This window comes from Bombyx mandarina, chromosome 09 (genome assembly GCF_030267445.1).
Source record: "Bombyx mandarina strain Sakado chromosome 09, ASM3026744v2".
In the NCBI taxonomy this organism is placed as follows: domain Eukaryota; kingdom Metazoa; phylum Arthropoda; class Insecta; order Lepidoptera; family Bombycidae; genus Bombyx; species Bombyx mandarina.
The window spans coordinates 14,644,120-14,660,662 of record NC_143216.1 but is presented as its reverse complement, the minus strand read 5'-3'; the positions used below and the strand labels follow the sequence as shown (position 1 = coordinate 14,660,662).

General features: G+C 33.7%; 1 protein-coding gene across 1 annotated transcript in view; it reads right to left on the bottom strand.

Moving 5' to 3' along the window:
• LOC114239768 (uncharacterized) overlaps window positions 1-16,419 on the bottom strand; it is a 103,285-nt gene extending 86,866 nt beyond the window's left edge. Inside the window, 1 exon segment of the mRNA XM_089730084.1 lies at window positions 15,606-16,419. Coding sequence (XP_089586210.1) covers window positions 15,606-15,713 — 108 coding nt within the window. The 5' untranslated portion in view covers window positions 15,714-16,419.
• Between the last annotated feature and the right edge of the window lie 124 nt (window positions 16,420-16,543).

Below are 16,543 nucleotides of genomic sequence, written 5' to 3'. Positions count from 1 at the left end.
TAAGCTCTTTGTTGTCACTGACGACTAAGCTAATGACAATAAAAACCGCGATATTATACCGTTAAAGTGGCTTCAATTATATCTACGAATCGCAAAAACCGAAGAAAATACTATATACAGCCAATTGTACTTTATTTTTTGTATTTAATGTTTCGTATTGTTTATTTTGTTGGTGTACAATAAAAAATATTCCCTCGGTCTCACTCTCTCTCTATATATATTATCTATATATTAATACGTGAAGCAAAAACTTTGTATCCCTTTTTACGAAAATTGCGCGGACGGAGGAGTATGAAACTTTCCACACTTATAGACAATATAGAGAAGGAGTGCACAATGCTAATATTTTTTTTAAATAATGCATAAAAGATACATTAAATCAATAAAGAAAACATTACACACACTACATACCATGTATTTGACGCACACACGCATGCATGCATACTTTTTATTGTCAAACTTTTGTTCTTGACTTCTGTTGTCAAATTGAGAATACATTTAATATTGTTTGTCTTTATTAATATTTTTTATAGTGTTGTCTTGGCGAAATTTGTGATTATAAAAGTATAAAATACAATCATAATAGTGTACAAACTTACAATTCCAATTAATTATAGTCGAATTTCGACTACTGCGGTACCTCTAGTATCTATAAAAGTATTTAACATACATATATCGATCAAAATAATTTGCTAAGATTACGAGTATGCAAACTGTCAATACGTACTTGTAATAGTTTTTGTTAATGTGGGAATCGAGCCCACAACTCTCGACCCAGAAGTAAGGTGCGGTGACTACTGCGCCATTGAGTCGCTCGCCGATAATATAGAATCACATTTAATAATTTTTTTAAATAATAAAAAAAAACGATATTCTAATATTCACAATTGAAGCTCATCTGTTGACAAATTAATGTCCACTATAAATTCTTTCAAATGTTATGTAGTAGGTACACAAAAAAGGAATTTATAAACAAGACGAATTTGGGTAAGCATTATTTTCATTAAAAATAATTAGAGAAGACCCTGTATAAAAAATCCCTCAAAAGACAATAAAAAGAAAACCAAAGCTTAAAATTTTTGTATTTTATTTCACAGAGGGATAGTACCCACAAAACGTGTTATTAAATCGATCAGAATCTCTTGAAGGACGCCTTCATTAGTCACGGTATGTGAATTCGAGCTAGGTTCTTTCGACATGGTCGTAACAGCTCAGTCAGCGGTCACGTATTTACACTTAAAATACCGAACACGAGTATTCATCGCGATGGTAACGACTATCCCAAATGTTTTGTTGCGTCTATAAAATCGGTTCTTCCAAAAATAAGTTTTGTGAGATTAATAATTGAGTATATGTTACTATGTCGTAAACTCACGACTTACCCGATTTTAAGTAGTTATACTAGCCCATGAGCATTACAAATTACCCACCTTGAAACATGAGGTCAAAGGGGCAATGTAATAGTAGGTATGACATCGAACAAGACTGCATCATTGCCTCCTAGACTAGATCAGACTTATCTGGGCGGACTTCAATGTCGTTAGGTACTCACTTGAGACATGAATTCTAAGTCTCTAACTTCTCAATTCCCAATTTAGTTCCGATCTTAATAACCAGTAGTGGTAGAGACGAAAGTATTAAACAGTAAAAGCTTACAGCGATCCCACCTGGCTTTCAGTAATAATATACTATTACAGCTAAATCTATACTAATATATAAATCTACAGTGGTTTTTACGGATGTTCCGTTATAACTACTGAACCATGCATCCGATTGACTTGAAACTTGGTATCCATGTAGAAAATACATGTACTTAATGGATAGGCCAATATTTATATGAGTGTTGGACTCCCTAATAATAATGACAATAAATAATAATGTTAATTTTAAATGCCCAGCGAAGCGGGCGAGTACGGCTAGTCTTATATAAATAACGCAGTCGAACACATAAACTGATATAACTAAAATTTGAATTTTATTACCGCTATTAAAAACCATAGATATTCGATTCTGCATAATATAAATATTTCATTCTACATAATATGAAATCGCAGTGTTATAAAAGGTTGCGATAAAAGAAGCGGTGAAATTCGCGAATTCCAAACAGCTGACTAACGGATCTTAACATTAAGATGCGGGTCCAATTTCGAGGATCACATACAACGACGTCATCGCTATTTAATGCAGTCCACGCTAGGTCCACGCCCGTTGCGATCTATGTTTAAATTTCAGCTTTAAACTTAGCTTCTAATACAATATTTTTTTAATTTAATTTAAATTAAAATATTTTTTTTCTCTATAAATATTAAAGTTGATTAATTTAGTAAATAAATTTATTTTAATAATTCAAAATTCCAAAAAAAAAATCTAATTAATTTAATTTAATTGGCCCTTCATGCGGCCAATGATCGGAGGCGCTGGCGGGACATTACAAGGAACAAAATCTTGTCGACATATAATGGTCACGACCCTCAGCAGTGAGGAAGCGACGCGAGGAGGAGGAGGAGAATAATTCAAAAAACTGCTTGCATAGGAACCTCGGCTTACTCTAACAGTCGCTATATATTACAAGAAACACAACGAAAAAATGCAAACCACGTCTGAAACGCCAAAACTACTAACAGATTAAATACCAAAAAAGAACTCAATACTCACTTAGAATTTTCAAAATTATATAAAGGACTTATATGTCGTTGTATATCTATAGAAGATTACAAACAAACAAGATACTTTAGTGGATACCCTCATTGCTTATTTTTACACCTACATACCTACATTTTTTGTGACGTATGTATTACCGAAATATATGCATAGGTATTGTAATGTCTTAAATTGATTTAAATAGTTCTGTACTATGCTATGCAATACATTAACATACTTAAATAACACAAGTTACAACTCAAACGCACAAACGACGCGCCAAAGATGAAATTAAAATAAACACGCAATTCTTCAAGCCTACTAACATTTTGTATGTTAGAAAATATTCCGGAAATTCTCATTTTTAAAGAATTTAAGTTCAACCAAACAAACCACGTTAATTGCATAAAATAATAACGATGCTTACATTATATTAGACGAAGGTATGCAAATATAATATTTTGTTATATGTAGGAACCTGGTTTTAATACAATAGATATAGTAATACATACATAGTTTCAAAAATATTTTATGTTTTTCGAAAAATCTCTAAGAAATTGAACTAGCAAAACTTATCGGGGCGCACATGCACCGTCACTCAAATAAACACCGTCTTAATCATTGATAGCTCGATTAAATACAGCGTTAATTACATACATACCTATTTATTTGTGTGATGATGTATAATAACTTATTAAGACATGTAAATTATGTCATTGTGACGGATAATAATTTTATTTTTTTACATACCTATGCTGATAGCCTTAGAAGCTATTTCAGCTTCACCCTAACATGTAGGTGGGCTCACGGGGCTCAAACCGGAGTGTTGCTAACACTGGCCCTAGCAATAGCAGTCCTTCGCAGAATCTACCACCGAATCGGAAACGCGACCCACTGAGAAGATCCGGCGAGAAACTCAGTGGGTTGTCTGTAAGTTAATTCACTGGTCGAGCCCTTTGTCACAAGCGACAGGTTCGACGAGGACGGTGACTGCTAATCATAATGATATAGAGAAATATATACGATGAAGTTAATAAATATCGACGTAAGCCAACGCTAAATACACTGATCATCTTAAACAACATTTTACTTATGTTATGAGTTAAAATTTAGGTTTGTAATTTATTTAATGAATTAGTAATTTTCTACATTATTCGGCCGCGTTATTGTATGTTAAAACTGTTATTCATTCGGCAAATAGATAATGAAGAAAATCCATAAACAGAGAATGAATCCGCACTCGTACGAAATAATTATCTTCTCTATTTGCTATTCATCAATTGATTTTTTGCTATAATTAACATTAAAGAAGATGATAAATTTAATGAAAATTTAATTAATCCTAAAGTCTTCCTAGTGCTGCGCGCAGTCAAGGACTTCCGTATTAAAAACACAAAACGAAGACCATTAGTTTAGAGAATTGTTCACGTCAACTTTGTTATTAAATCTCAACTGTGTTTTAATGAAATAGTTTTACTAACTATCTGATTTCGGGCGTAGAAGCCGCTATTGTAGTTGCAACATTAGTTGCTTTTTTTTAATTGGCGTACAACAGCGGACGACTTATAATGTAATGTAATTAATATATATCTATATCTATATCTCTATATATAAAAATGAATTGCTGTTCGTTAGTCTCGCTAAAACTCGAGAACGGCTGAACCGATGTGGCTGATTTTGGTCTTGAATTATTCGTGGAAGTCCAGAGAAGGTTTAAAAGGTAGATAAATATGAAAATGCTCGGAATTAAATAAAAATAACAATTTTGTTTTTCCTTTGATGTGTCCCACGTAGGTCTTTTATTTATCGATTGAGGCACTACGAAGTCTGTCGGGTCAGCTAGTGTAATGATAATTGTTTACGACAGACTAACCGTGAACTGAAGACACAGCGGTTAGTGTCGGACCTGCGGTTTCTTATACGAGAATGACACGTAATACTTCTAGATTGCAGAGTTTGCGAGTCAATTTAAATCGTTTTTACGCGTCGTTGAAGTGTGAATTAAATGCTATAGGGACAGGTTGGTGAAAGGGCTCGAAAAGTTGAAAGTATAGCTATGAATGCTTTATTACGTATACTGTACTAAGACGCATATCGCTTTAAGGCTTCTTCACGCTGTATGCTATCTTATAAAAAGTATTATATTTATGTGAGTCATTTATGTATGTTAATGTATTACATAGCATAGTAAAGTACTGTTTAAATCCATTTAAGACATTACAGTATGCAAATATTTCGGTAAGACATACGTCACAAAAAATGTAGGTAGTTCTAAAAATAAGCAATGAGGGTGTCCACTAAAGTATCTTATTTGTTTATAATCTACCTAAATACCCATGTATAAGTCCTTTACATAATTTTGAAAATTCTGAGTTTTGAGTTCTATTTTGGTATTTGATCTGTTTAAAGCTTGTATGAGTGTAAACTATATTAGTAAGCTTACAATAAATAAAGTAAACGTAATGATAAAACTCATTTTATTGAAATAAAACAAGATGATTCTCAGATCGAATTATACCTATGTTTTATCTGTGGAATAACGTTAGGCTTTCCTTGTTTCCTCATAAAAAAACTTTCACATATTTTAGTATCAATCTATTTTTGTTAATGTAAATCGAATACATACTTTCTACATATCTAAGATTTATATATATATATATATATCCAAGATTTCCTTACTAGAAAAAGATTTGGCGAGCATCAAGAACCAGCAACATGCAATGTGTTTCTCGGATATAAAAAAACTGAAGCTGAAAAAATTTACACTCGTGATTAAAGAACTAATATTTGTTATAGGCTACTCATTCAAGATCGTTAAATGACATACCTAAATTGCCTTGAGGAATTACTTTTCCACAATCCCACCACCCGAGTAGAGTTCACACCTACCACAAGACCTTTCAATAAGTATGTATTACTTCTTACTTCTCTTTCCGGAATTTCTTGTTCGGTATAAGTCCTTTTGGCAAAACTGTAAAAGGGTTCAGTCCGTGTTTAGTGTTATTAAATAACTTCGTGCCTTAACGTCCTCGTGGATGTACATTAAGAGTAGACTTTAGGGATCGTTATGTATGTAATTGTGCATTTATGTATATGCAATTAATTAGTATATAATATTTTAAAATAGAAATATGTCGCAACAAGATCGAATTAACATGTCAGGGCCCACGAGTTTAGTTAACTTCTGTACTACTACAATAGTATAAGTTGTGAATGTAAGTACTCAGCATTATTTTATTTTTATTTTCTCCACAAAAATAATACGCATTAAAACTCTGCTTACAGCTCGCGATAGCAGTAATTCTGCGTATTCAATGTTAAGTGTTTGACAATAAAATTGATGATAGCAAAATGTGTACTAAACTTTACTTACGAAACTATGTTTTGAAAGCCATCTCCCATCTTCATAATAACTAGAAACGCAATAAACTATGCAGAAACTGATTATCCAAGATCCCATTAGCTCTAACATAATCCTACACTCGGTTTCACTCGGCTTTCTCTCGTATACCTAACTATCGAAGAAGATCATCTCGATAGCCACTGTTCAAATTATTATAACTATACGTTACACACGGCCTGTTGTATCAGCGATCTTAAAATCGGACGTTAATAGTGGTCGGTAACTTTTTTGGAATATTTTGTCGCGCATTGAATTTATCCAGAAAGGTTTTCCATTTTAATACAACTCTGTGTGCCTAATGCCAGTTTTTTTAAGGTTGTCGATAATGGAAAAGTTAACTCAAATTTGTATGCAGTTGGAACAGCGCCCCTGGCGGCAAACGTAGGCAAACATTCCAAATCCGCACAAATTTGAGTTAACTTTAAAAACGTTAAAAAATTCGCACTAAGCACACTGGAGGCAAAATTAAGGAAACGATAGTTGGGATGTGAGGAATTGCAGAAAAGTATCAACTTGCCTAATGGTGTGCCAAACAACCTCATGTAGTGTTTAGCTGTCGGTTAAAATGAGCCAGGTGATGCACAGTATTCGGTTGTCATTGTTGTTTTAATTCAAACTTTTTAACATACACATATTATTATAATTCTAATGTGATACATTTCTCTGTCTCTGTATAGTACAGAGTACTTTAAAAAGACTAAAGCTTGAATGAATCCTATTTGCTACGGCGATAGATATTGTCGTTGCAATTATGTATAATTTCTAGCGCCAATTTTCGAAATCGTCCATTCGGTAGGTACAATGCATTAGGAGAGAGGGCTCCGATCTCCTGCATCTCCGAACAATTGTATCAAATTGTTAGGAAACGCGAGATAGTAAAATGATTCTGTTTTTTGCCTCTAACAATGCGATTATAGAGAACAATGAACATTGTACCACTCGTACTAAGTTGATTATTGTGAAAGTACTTTTGTTTAGGCCTGGTTCTGTCCATGTTGCCTTTTAAAGACAAAATTGCTTCGGTTCATATTCGAGAAACAAAATTTTTATTCATTACGAGGCCTTGGAGGTCTGCTGTCCACTATTTGTAGAATGCCTCGGGTAGACGGTACACAAAAAATATATTAGACCGCTTTTTACATTTTTTTGTTTCCGAGCATTGTACGAAGTCGAAAGGAGAACATGTCGTGTTTTAGTTTTGGGTCATTTCATTAGTTTTAAAAGAAGATGATCTTTGAAATGTAATTTTATCATAGACCTATATAGTAAATTTTATAAGGATGGCTTTTTTTATTTCAACGTGTCAAAGTTTTGTCAAAGTTACAAACTTTACCTGATACACTGCTTTTTGTAAAATTTATGCAACGTTTTGCTTATTCTGAGGCAAGGATAGGGGCCGGAAAAGTAGAACTGCTTATGTGACAACGAATTATTATTCGTCTACCACCATTAACGATGTTCTTGAAACTTAAGATTATTTCCAAGCAAATTCTTGGAAAGAATTGAAGTTTGAAATAAAATTTATAATCTGACTGTGTCAAAGGAGTCACTAGTGTTTTGAATACAGATATGTACCTACTTGCAAACTTCTTTAAAGTTACATAAAAGCGTGACAGGTTTCCTATGTTTAGAAGGGTTAAGGAATTCGTTCGCTTCAGTGGTTTCAAATACTATAGTAAAACCTATAATAATCCAATTCTAGCCGTTCAAAATGTTTCTAAATAGGATGTCATTACTAGCAGGGGCATTGGTTTTAGGAGGGGTCAGTTTAACTGCCACGTTATAGACTTGATTTGTATGTTCAACTTATTATGCTAAATTCTAGTCATTCTAGCTACGATGACAAAAAACACCTATTCCTTCAGGAAATAATCACCGTTCCAGTTTTGCAATTCACACAAATGCTACAAAGAGCATTAGGTAATAAATAAACTTTCTTTTGTTGCAATCGTTTGTAAATTCAAACATTTAAATTGTTCGAACAGTCATAGAAGAAGGGCATAGTGGTGAACGGATGATCACGAGCTAGGACGGTCGTGGCCGAAGTCGTCCGGTGAAAACAGAACTCAACATATAACTCATTGTTATAAGACGTGATCGAGAATTGACCGAAACGATTTACAAATCGACGAATATTGCTAAATGTTTTGCAAATTTTATAGGTAGCACACGTGAATTTTAATAATAAAGGTGGTAGGGCGTCTTTAGAAACCAGACCGGTAGGTACCATCAACCAACCTTTTTTCTGCCGAAAAACAGTAATGCGTTTTGGTTTGACGTGTAGGGCAGCCGTTGTACTGTATTAATTGAGACTTAGAACCAATATATCAAAGGCCAGGGTCGGCATTTGCATACATTGTTGACGTCTGTGGTTCCGGTAACCGCTTAACAGCCAACCATCTAAACAAAATATATTATTAAATGTACGTTTTATATTCAACGATGTCAAGCTAGAATGATGAAACGACCAAACCAACAAAATTGTTAAGGGAAATTGGTGCAGTAGATCGCCAGTGTCGCGTACACGTATTCTCTAATGAGTAGCCAGGTGTTGGATAGCCTATGACTCTAACTTCGGTAGCAAGTGGAGAACAGTTACATTCCGTTTACTTACACGTGAGTTATAGCTAAGAAATGAATAAAAACTACTTACATATTGATTCGAATGAAGATTTAACAACGACTGATACTTTTCTCTTGACAGATAAATATGTTTCACATTCAGGCTGCGTTCTCACGAACTTGACGAAGGAATTAAATTAAGCCCACAAAAATTATAAAGTTGCATATTTTCTGCTAATAGGGAATATTTTCGGCCCGCACTAGTAGTGATGTGCTCATAATCCGTCCATTTGTGCGGCTAAGCATTCGTACACTGACTTGGTAGCTGTTATTACAATAAGACTAAGATTCAATTTCGCGTAGTAAGATCGGCTGTGGACTAAGGTTGCTCTGTATACGGCTAACTACACAACGCCAAATGTTAAGTCGATAATCTTTATGTTTACACGTTCTGCATTCAGCTTAATAAAAAAAAAATTTAAGTCTTCGACTTCGCTTAACTTTTTTATTAGATTACGACTGCGACACTTATAATAACAGACGTGTATAAAGTAAAATATATAGCCTAGTGTCCGGAAATGTTTAGACAAGACTTTCGCTAACAGAATCATTATAATGTCTGGTTTTTTTGACACGCCCATTACAGAACGTAGCTTAAATGTAACTTTTTTTAATTAAATGAATCACTTTTGCTTTCAAAGTATGTATGTATTGTATTATTAAAATTTTTTTTGCTATTTCAATGTTGGAAGAATGAATTTTATACGAAATTGTAATGACATTTGCGATGCTTACTTAGGTAATAAAACTTTCATAAAATATAATTGTTTTTAAACGAGACACTGCCTATGTGTGAAATGTAAATTTCTTATTCGCACCAAATATTCAATGATGAAAACTTTCGTGAGATAAGTAGTTGAATATCAAGTTAAATTACTCGGCATACAATTAAAGTTTGTACTAATGTAATGTCTGATAGTCGGTATAGGCCTGCAGAGTAATCGCAAGATTAGAAAACAAAATTTAAGCATCCCATAAAGTCACAAAACGATGATGGAAGTACGTAGAATAAATGGAATGAAGGCCACCAAAAAATGCCACGGCGTGAGCTCCAACAAATTACCTATTAAATTTTTTGGAAGAAAGTCAGTTATGGATGCTCCATCCATCCCTCTATAAGTTTATAAGCCTTCAAAGTCATTGACTATAACGACAGAACGCGCAATGGACACAACTATAAAAGCCTGTCTGTTGGTCTGGAGAAAAGACAACATTGACCACAATGAAGTGCGAATTCTTAAACGTGTCAGATTACGCGCTGTGAAAGTAAAACACCGGTAACAATATCTGTTGATATTCAACTTGTTTTTATAAGAGATCACATATTCGCCGCCAATGTAAATCTATCTAGTACGGTGCGGCGTCACAGCGAAAGTAATAAGTTTTTGTCGCCCGAAATTATTAACATTGAATTTCGGCTATTAAATTTTTTACATCACAGGTTATTGTAATATTGCAATATTGGGGTACTCATTTCGAGCTAGTTTAATATAATTCAGTCATGACGAATGAGTATTTCTGCAAGACATAACTTATAGCAGCGTAACAATAACAATCTATTTATGTAGAATATTGTCTACCGTCAGTCTTTTGTCCGGTGTGTTTTTTTCTTATTATTAATACCTTCGTCATAAATTTAAAGCCTGTTTTTCACAGCTATCTAGTAGTACAATGTAGTCTTTTGAGCATAAATTTTATACTAAATATAAGTAGAGTAGATTTAAAATAGAAATCGAATTTGAGGTTGGTATGACCTAAAGGATAAGACGCCCGTTAATTCCTATCAAGTGATGCGACTATGTCCAGCAGTGGACGTCCATGGGCTGATAAGAAGATGCGACTATGCCGATATCCGAATCCTGCAGGTAAGTAAGTCATTATTTTTCTAGTGAAAGATGTTATTAAAATATTTTCACGGATGACTTCAACGATGAAGGAATGGCATCGTGTAGTTAAAACCAAACCCGAACAAATTACGATTTGCGTAATTACTGGTGGGGCGCAGCCATTGTTCTACAGAACGGATACTTAGATTTCATGTCTGAAGGACAGTGATGGCATTTACGCTGTTGATGTCTATGGGCTCCGTTAACCACCCTAACACCAGGTGGCCCGTGAGATTGTTCATTCAATCTTTATCTATACTTCTATACTAATATTATAAAGAGGAAAGATTTGTTTGTTTGTTTGTTTCGAATAGGCTCCGAAACTACTGGACCGATTTGAAAAATTATTTTTCCATTAGAAGCCGACATTGTCCCTGATGAACATAGGCTACTTTTTTTTTTTTTTTTTAATTTTATTTTTTTGGTTTCATGTGTGTTTTAATGTTTCCGAAGCGAAGCGAGGGCGGGTCGCTAGTACATATATATAAAAATGAACTGCTGTTCGTTAGTCTCGCTAAAACTCGAGAACGGCTGGACCGATTTGGCTAATTTTGATCATGAATGATTTGTGGAAGTCCAGAGAAGGCTTAAAAGGTAAATAAATATGAAAATGCTCGGAATTAAATAAAAATTACAATTTTGTTTTTCCTTTGATGTGTCCCCGTCGGACGGATTCGTTTTGTTTGTTTTAAGTTTATTTTATACAAAAGTTTAGGTATTTTATTTATCGATTGAGGCACTACGAGGTCTGCCGGGTCAGCTAGTTAAACGATAAAAAATAGATATTCCTATGTTTGACAGACGTAAAGTTAAAGTTAAGTAAAGTTAAAGTTAGTTAAAGCATTTAAAAGCGTGAATTTAAAGCGAATGCACGCATCTATGTTCTTAATGAGGAAATATCATTCAACCGTCGGATATAGGATCGACTGTGAAAGTTGTCACTTGCATAACGACAACATGAGACTATTCAAGTAATTACAACCTTTTAATTGATTACGAATTCGGAACCGATTGACGTATGCCCTTTTCTGGTACAGCTCCTTTATGTAACCGTTTTCGATATTTTATTCTGTGTCAAAATTTTCACGACTGGTTTGGCTACTGATTCGTTTTTTTTTTTTTTTGAATTTTGAATAATTATTGTGAACGGAAAACTATTCACTGTAAATCGCGTTTAGCTGCCAAAGCAACAGTTGTCAGGGAACCATGTTGAGGGTTGAAAGGCTTTTTTTTATTGCTTATATGGGTGGACGAGCTCACAGCCCACCTGGTGTTAATTGGTTACTGGACCACTTAACATCTACCAGCCGTATACTCATAAGTTCGAAAACAAATTCACGGGGAAATAAAAACATGAATTTCGATACATAATTTATTGTCATATCAATAGAAACACATTTCCATAATTAAGTTAATAACCCTCCCCCTTCCCCCAATTAAGAAAGCAATAATAAACACAACAGGTGCTCTTTAATTAATGACATGCTTGCTTCAATGCCAAGTGAAAAGCGAATGCTTAGTGAAAATCCAATTATATTCAATAGAAGCATGCTATTTCTTTTAAAGTGACAGTTAATTATATAACTATCTGTAGTATTAAAGCTTTAAAATCGTCTTTACATTACAATAAACCAGATTTAAAGAGACGCAACCTGAATGAAGGTTGATGAAGTTTATGAAGGCCGTCCTTCTCATATACAGATTATGACACTAATGACGGATAAATTGGAAAATCATCTTAAACTAGTTAAATTTAATTAAAAATTGTTTTCTGAGTAGTTTCAGAGTGAAGTAAGTATGTACTCATTTTTCAGGTATTATCTTAGGCTTTTACGAACAATAAGCTTTATTAAAATATATGTAGTTATTTTTTGTGTGATGTCTTAACAAACAGATGTACAAACAAACAAAGAGTGAAAAATCCTTAATTTCTGATTAGGTTCACTACTATGAGCACCACGGCTTCTTTCGCGTAAAAAAGTACACAACATTAACGAACCAAGATTAAAATTATAAAGTTAAGTAAGATAATATTTTCGAATTCATAACTTTACGCACGCTGTAAGATTTGACGAAGGCTGTGAACTATTTGGAAAAAAAATACTATGTAACTTTGACATTGCGTACAATTTATTACAAATTAAATAATCTATGAATTTATCATTTCAATGGCGATAGCTTTGATTACATTTGATTTAATGAAACCCTTTTTTAACATTCCTTTCTTTAATATTCTATATTTTTAAATGAAATCAACGATTTATTTATTTTACACTATCGGCCCGCTCCGGCTTCACTCGGGTCTTTGACAAAAATTTCAACGATATTTGTATGTATAACGTTGTTTTCTTTTTTTAAATGAAATAACACTTATTGCGGCATAACTGTAATAGTCAGACATATGCTGTCCCGACCCTTTTTGTAAATATAATGTGTTCTACAAAGTTGTAGTACATTATTTTATTCTATCATCAATAGTTTTTGCAGCGCACGCGATATAAAGAATATTTTAGGTAATTTTTTACACCTTGGATTACATTATTGGAGTTTTAGTAAGGATACCTAATTTTTTTCAAAAAAGATTATAGCCTATGTCACTCGGAAATAGTGTAGCTTTCAAACAGTGAAAGAATTTTTCATATCGGTTCAGTAGTTTCGGAGCCTATTCAATACAAACAAACAAACAAACAAATCTTTCCTCTTTATAATATTATTATAGTATAGATAGTATCTACTAGTAGAGGAATAGTGAAGGCAATTCCTCATTGAAAGCTATGGCTTTCGATGCAGTATGTAGCAACCCTAAACCTATAAAATTTTGTAAGACATATTGTACAAAATTAAGTTATTGATACTTTAATTTTTAAAAGTAAATTATTTTTATTATCTTTCGAGTACATAAAGTATTGCCAGGCAATTCAGTTCAAAAACTGCTTTACGCAAGGACTAGATAATTAATTACAAAATCCAGTAAAACTGGCATTTTATTTAATTAGCTTAAAGGCTGTATAAGTTGTTTCAATTACCTAAGGCTTATTTTGTTATAAACGACGACTATATAAACGACATTTTAATTATAAGTTACAGATAATGGGCGGACGTATTGTGAGTCCACGGTTTCGCTTATGTACACCACTATCCTACATAATGCTGCCTGGTTTACTGTTTAGCGTTCTAGTTCGCAAGGCAGAAATGAATTAATGAAAAAATATACGGTAATAGGACGATATTTTATCCAGCGAATGTTCTTGATATGTAGACGACGCAAAAGTTCAAATGTTGTTATTCAGAACTTACAAAAGTTGTATAAATACATTTGCAAGCTTATCTTGTGAGTGTACTTATTCAGACAATTTGCGGAATTCACCTATGTTATTATGCCGTTACAGATTCATAGGGCAGACTGCCACTTTATAGCAATATGAAGCCACTGAGAATATGTTGGGTTTATAAATACTTATATATTTGCGTTTCGTACAATACAAATTTCCCAACATTCAAATTCTCGGCTATCTTCACGAACGATGTACAATTAATTTCATCGAATAAATTACAGAGCGTGCTTTTGTTAAGTGTCCATTCATTCGGAGTCACGCCTCGAGAGCTTTGTGTGCCGATAAAAGAATGTTTTTGTAATCGCCAGCGATAAGATCTAACCCTGATTTTGATAGAAAACAAACTAGGAAGCAAGTACTCTAGAATGGGAATTGCATTTTGTTGTCAGAATGTTACAACACTTATGTAATTGAGTATGTGCTAAACGTAATTGCTGCGAATGTAATTTTTATTCCCAACGTATCAAGCTCTAAATGTTTTGTGTTGCTTACTAGAGTAATTCTAATTCCCCATTCTAATGGGGAATTAGCGATCATTGGTATGGCGCTGGCAACACAAAATGTTTTCATTTTTATATTTTATTATGTCTCATATGAAGTGGAATCAGAAAAGTTTTGTAATTAACAAAAATAACTTGACCGACAAGTAAATATCTAAGATAGGTCTTTAATTCGTTCAGCTGCTACTAGGTACAGACAGCAATTATAGATTATGATATTATGTTAAAAATCACTGATTTTCAAATTGTTTTCTTTTATATATATCCTTTTTGTATTCGTAGGAAAAAATTACTGAATATTTTGATGATTTTATTGTGTGTAAAATAATAATTTATTTTCAAAGCCGGCATAATTTTTACATCTCTCCGCATTGAATCTGATAATAAGAAAGCTAAAAAAGAAGATGACGTCACTTGATTTGTGTAAAAACGAGTGAATAAAAACCGCTTTACGCTTTGTCTTTCAGTAGCTTTTAATAGTTTTTGATTATATCGCTTTATCGATTGATGGGTGATAAATATCGAAATCCTGTAAATTTCAAATGTATCCTTTACAGCATATCACTTTTGCGTATAGATAAATTAGTTAACCACGTAAACATATTATATGTACCTACATGAATATTGGGTCTAAGTATTAGTAATATCCTAATTTTGAATTACTAAAAAAATACTAACTATATTATTGGAGTTTACTCCTTTAGAATCGATTTACATATATAGGCCCGGGGTATGAAAATTATGGGGACCAAAATCGTACTAGCATGTCACACGAAATGCGTTATGCGCATTTCGTGTGACATGCTAGTACATGCGCCGGCAGTCCGCCACAAAGCCTCGTACTGATCGCGCGTTTCTCTCATTATTGTATTTTCATATATTTGTTAGTCGTTTGTTTTGTGTCTCGTTAATTTGTTAATAATCTGTAGTGTATCGTGTTGTCGTAATATAGAACTATTTCTCGTATTGTTTCGTTTAATTTTTTATATCCAGTAAACTCCAGTCGTGCGTCGGAGCGGACACACACACTTTTTTTATTACAATGATAGGCATGTCAAATTTTAGTTTAAAACAAATTATATAAACAGTGATGAACCATGTAGATATACGCTTAAGAAAACAAAACAATTCCTCATTGTTATGTGTGAAGGAAGTGTTATAATTAATTGCTGCAATAAAGGAACTGTGTAGGTGCGTAATTAATATTCATGAACCTTACCTTCTTTGTAACAATGACGCTATTCGCTAGGCTCTCAGCGTCGAAGTGCCGGAGGTATTTTCTGTTGAACCCCGGGCCCGGATGACCCCGGGACACGCATTGCCCCATATGCCCGTGACCACAGAACAACAAACTCTTATATCACATTGTATTTCAACACTTCACATGAATTTTCACACAGGAAAGTCCTGCAAGTGTAAAATGAGACAAGTTCGACACTTCGGTGGGTACCTACGCCGAATTTAAATAACGCCCACGGTTTGAATAACGAATGAACTTGAGCGTGCTATGTTGGACCCAAAGTATTTAGATCTTTAAGATACACTCATATCGAAAATGTACTTGATCATGTTAAATTGTGCGTCAGGGAATCTTCTAACTTTATTAAATTTTGAGCTTTGCGGTGGTGGCTTTGTGGAGCATTGACACTATGCCTAAATAAATAATTTTCAAAGCTTCCGAAAGTTTCTAGTCGAAAATAATCAATGTTCCTTGATTATAATATGTATGATTGCATTCTATAATTAATTACGTATTATGTGTGGTAAACTAAATTCTACTAACATTTGTGATATCAAAACTATTTGATCGTAAATACTCTACAAAATTTGTACCTAAATAGTTTCTAGCTTCAATACTTTATAAAGTATACAGTTTTATTAGCGTCTTTGCGACAAGTGTAAACACAAACACGGTCACAATTTACACATTTTAATCAGAAATTCGTAGTAGACCGGCAAAAGTAATTCAACACTAAACGCGCGTCGCGCGCGCTGCGCCCAGTCTACGACTGCGCAAGTGCGCGACATGTGTCGCGGACGCACTGACCCAAGATCCTCGCCTCGTACAGCTGTTCCCTGTCATTGACTCGTCATACGCCCGTTTCACACCATTTTAAATGGGTTTGATCTGCGAAAGCTTCAAAATCTATTCAATAG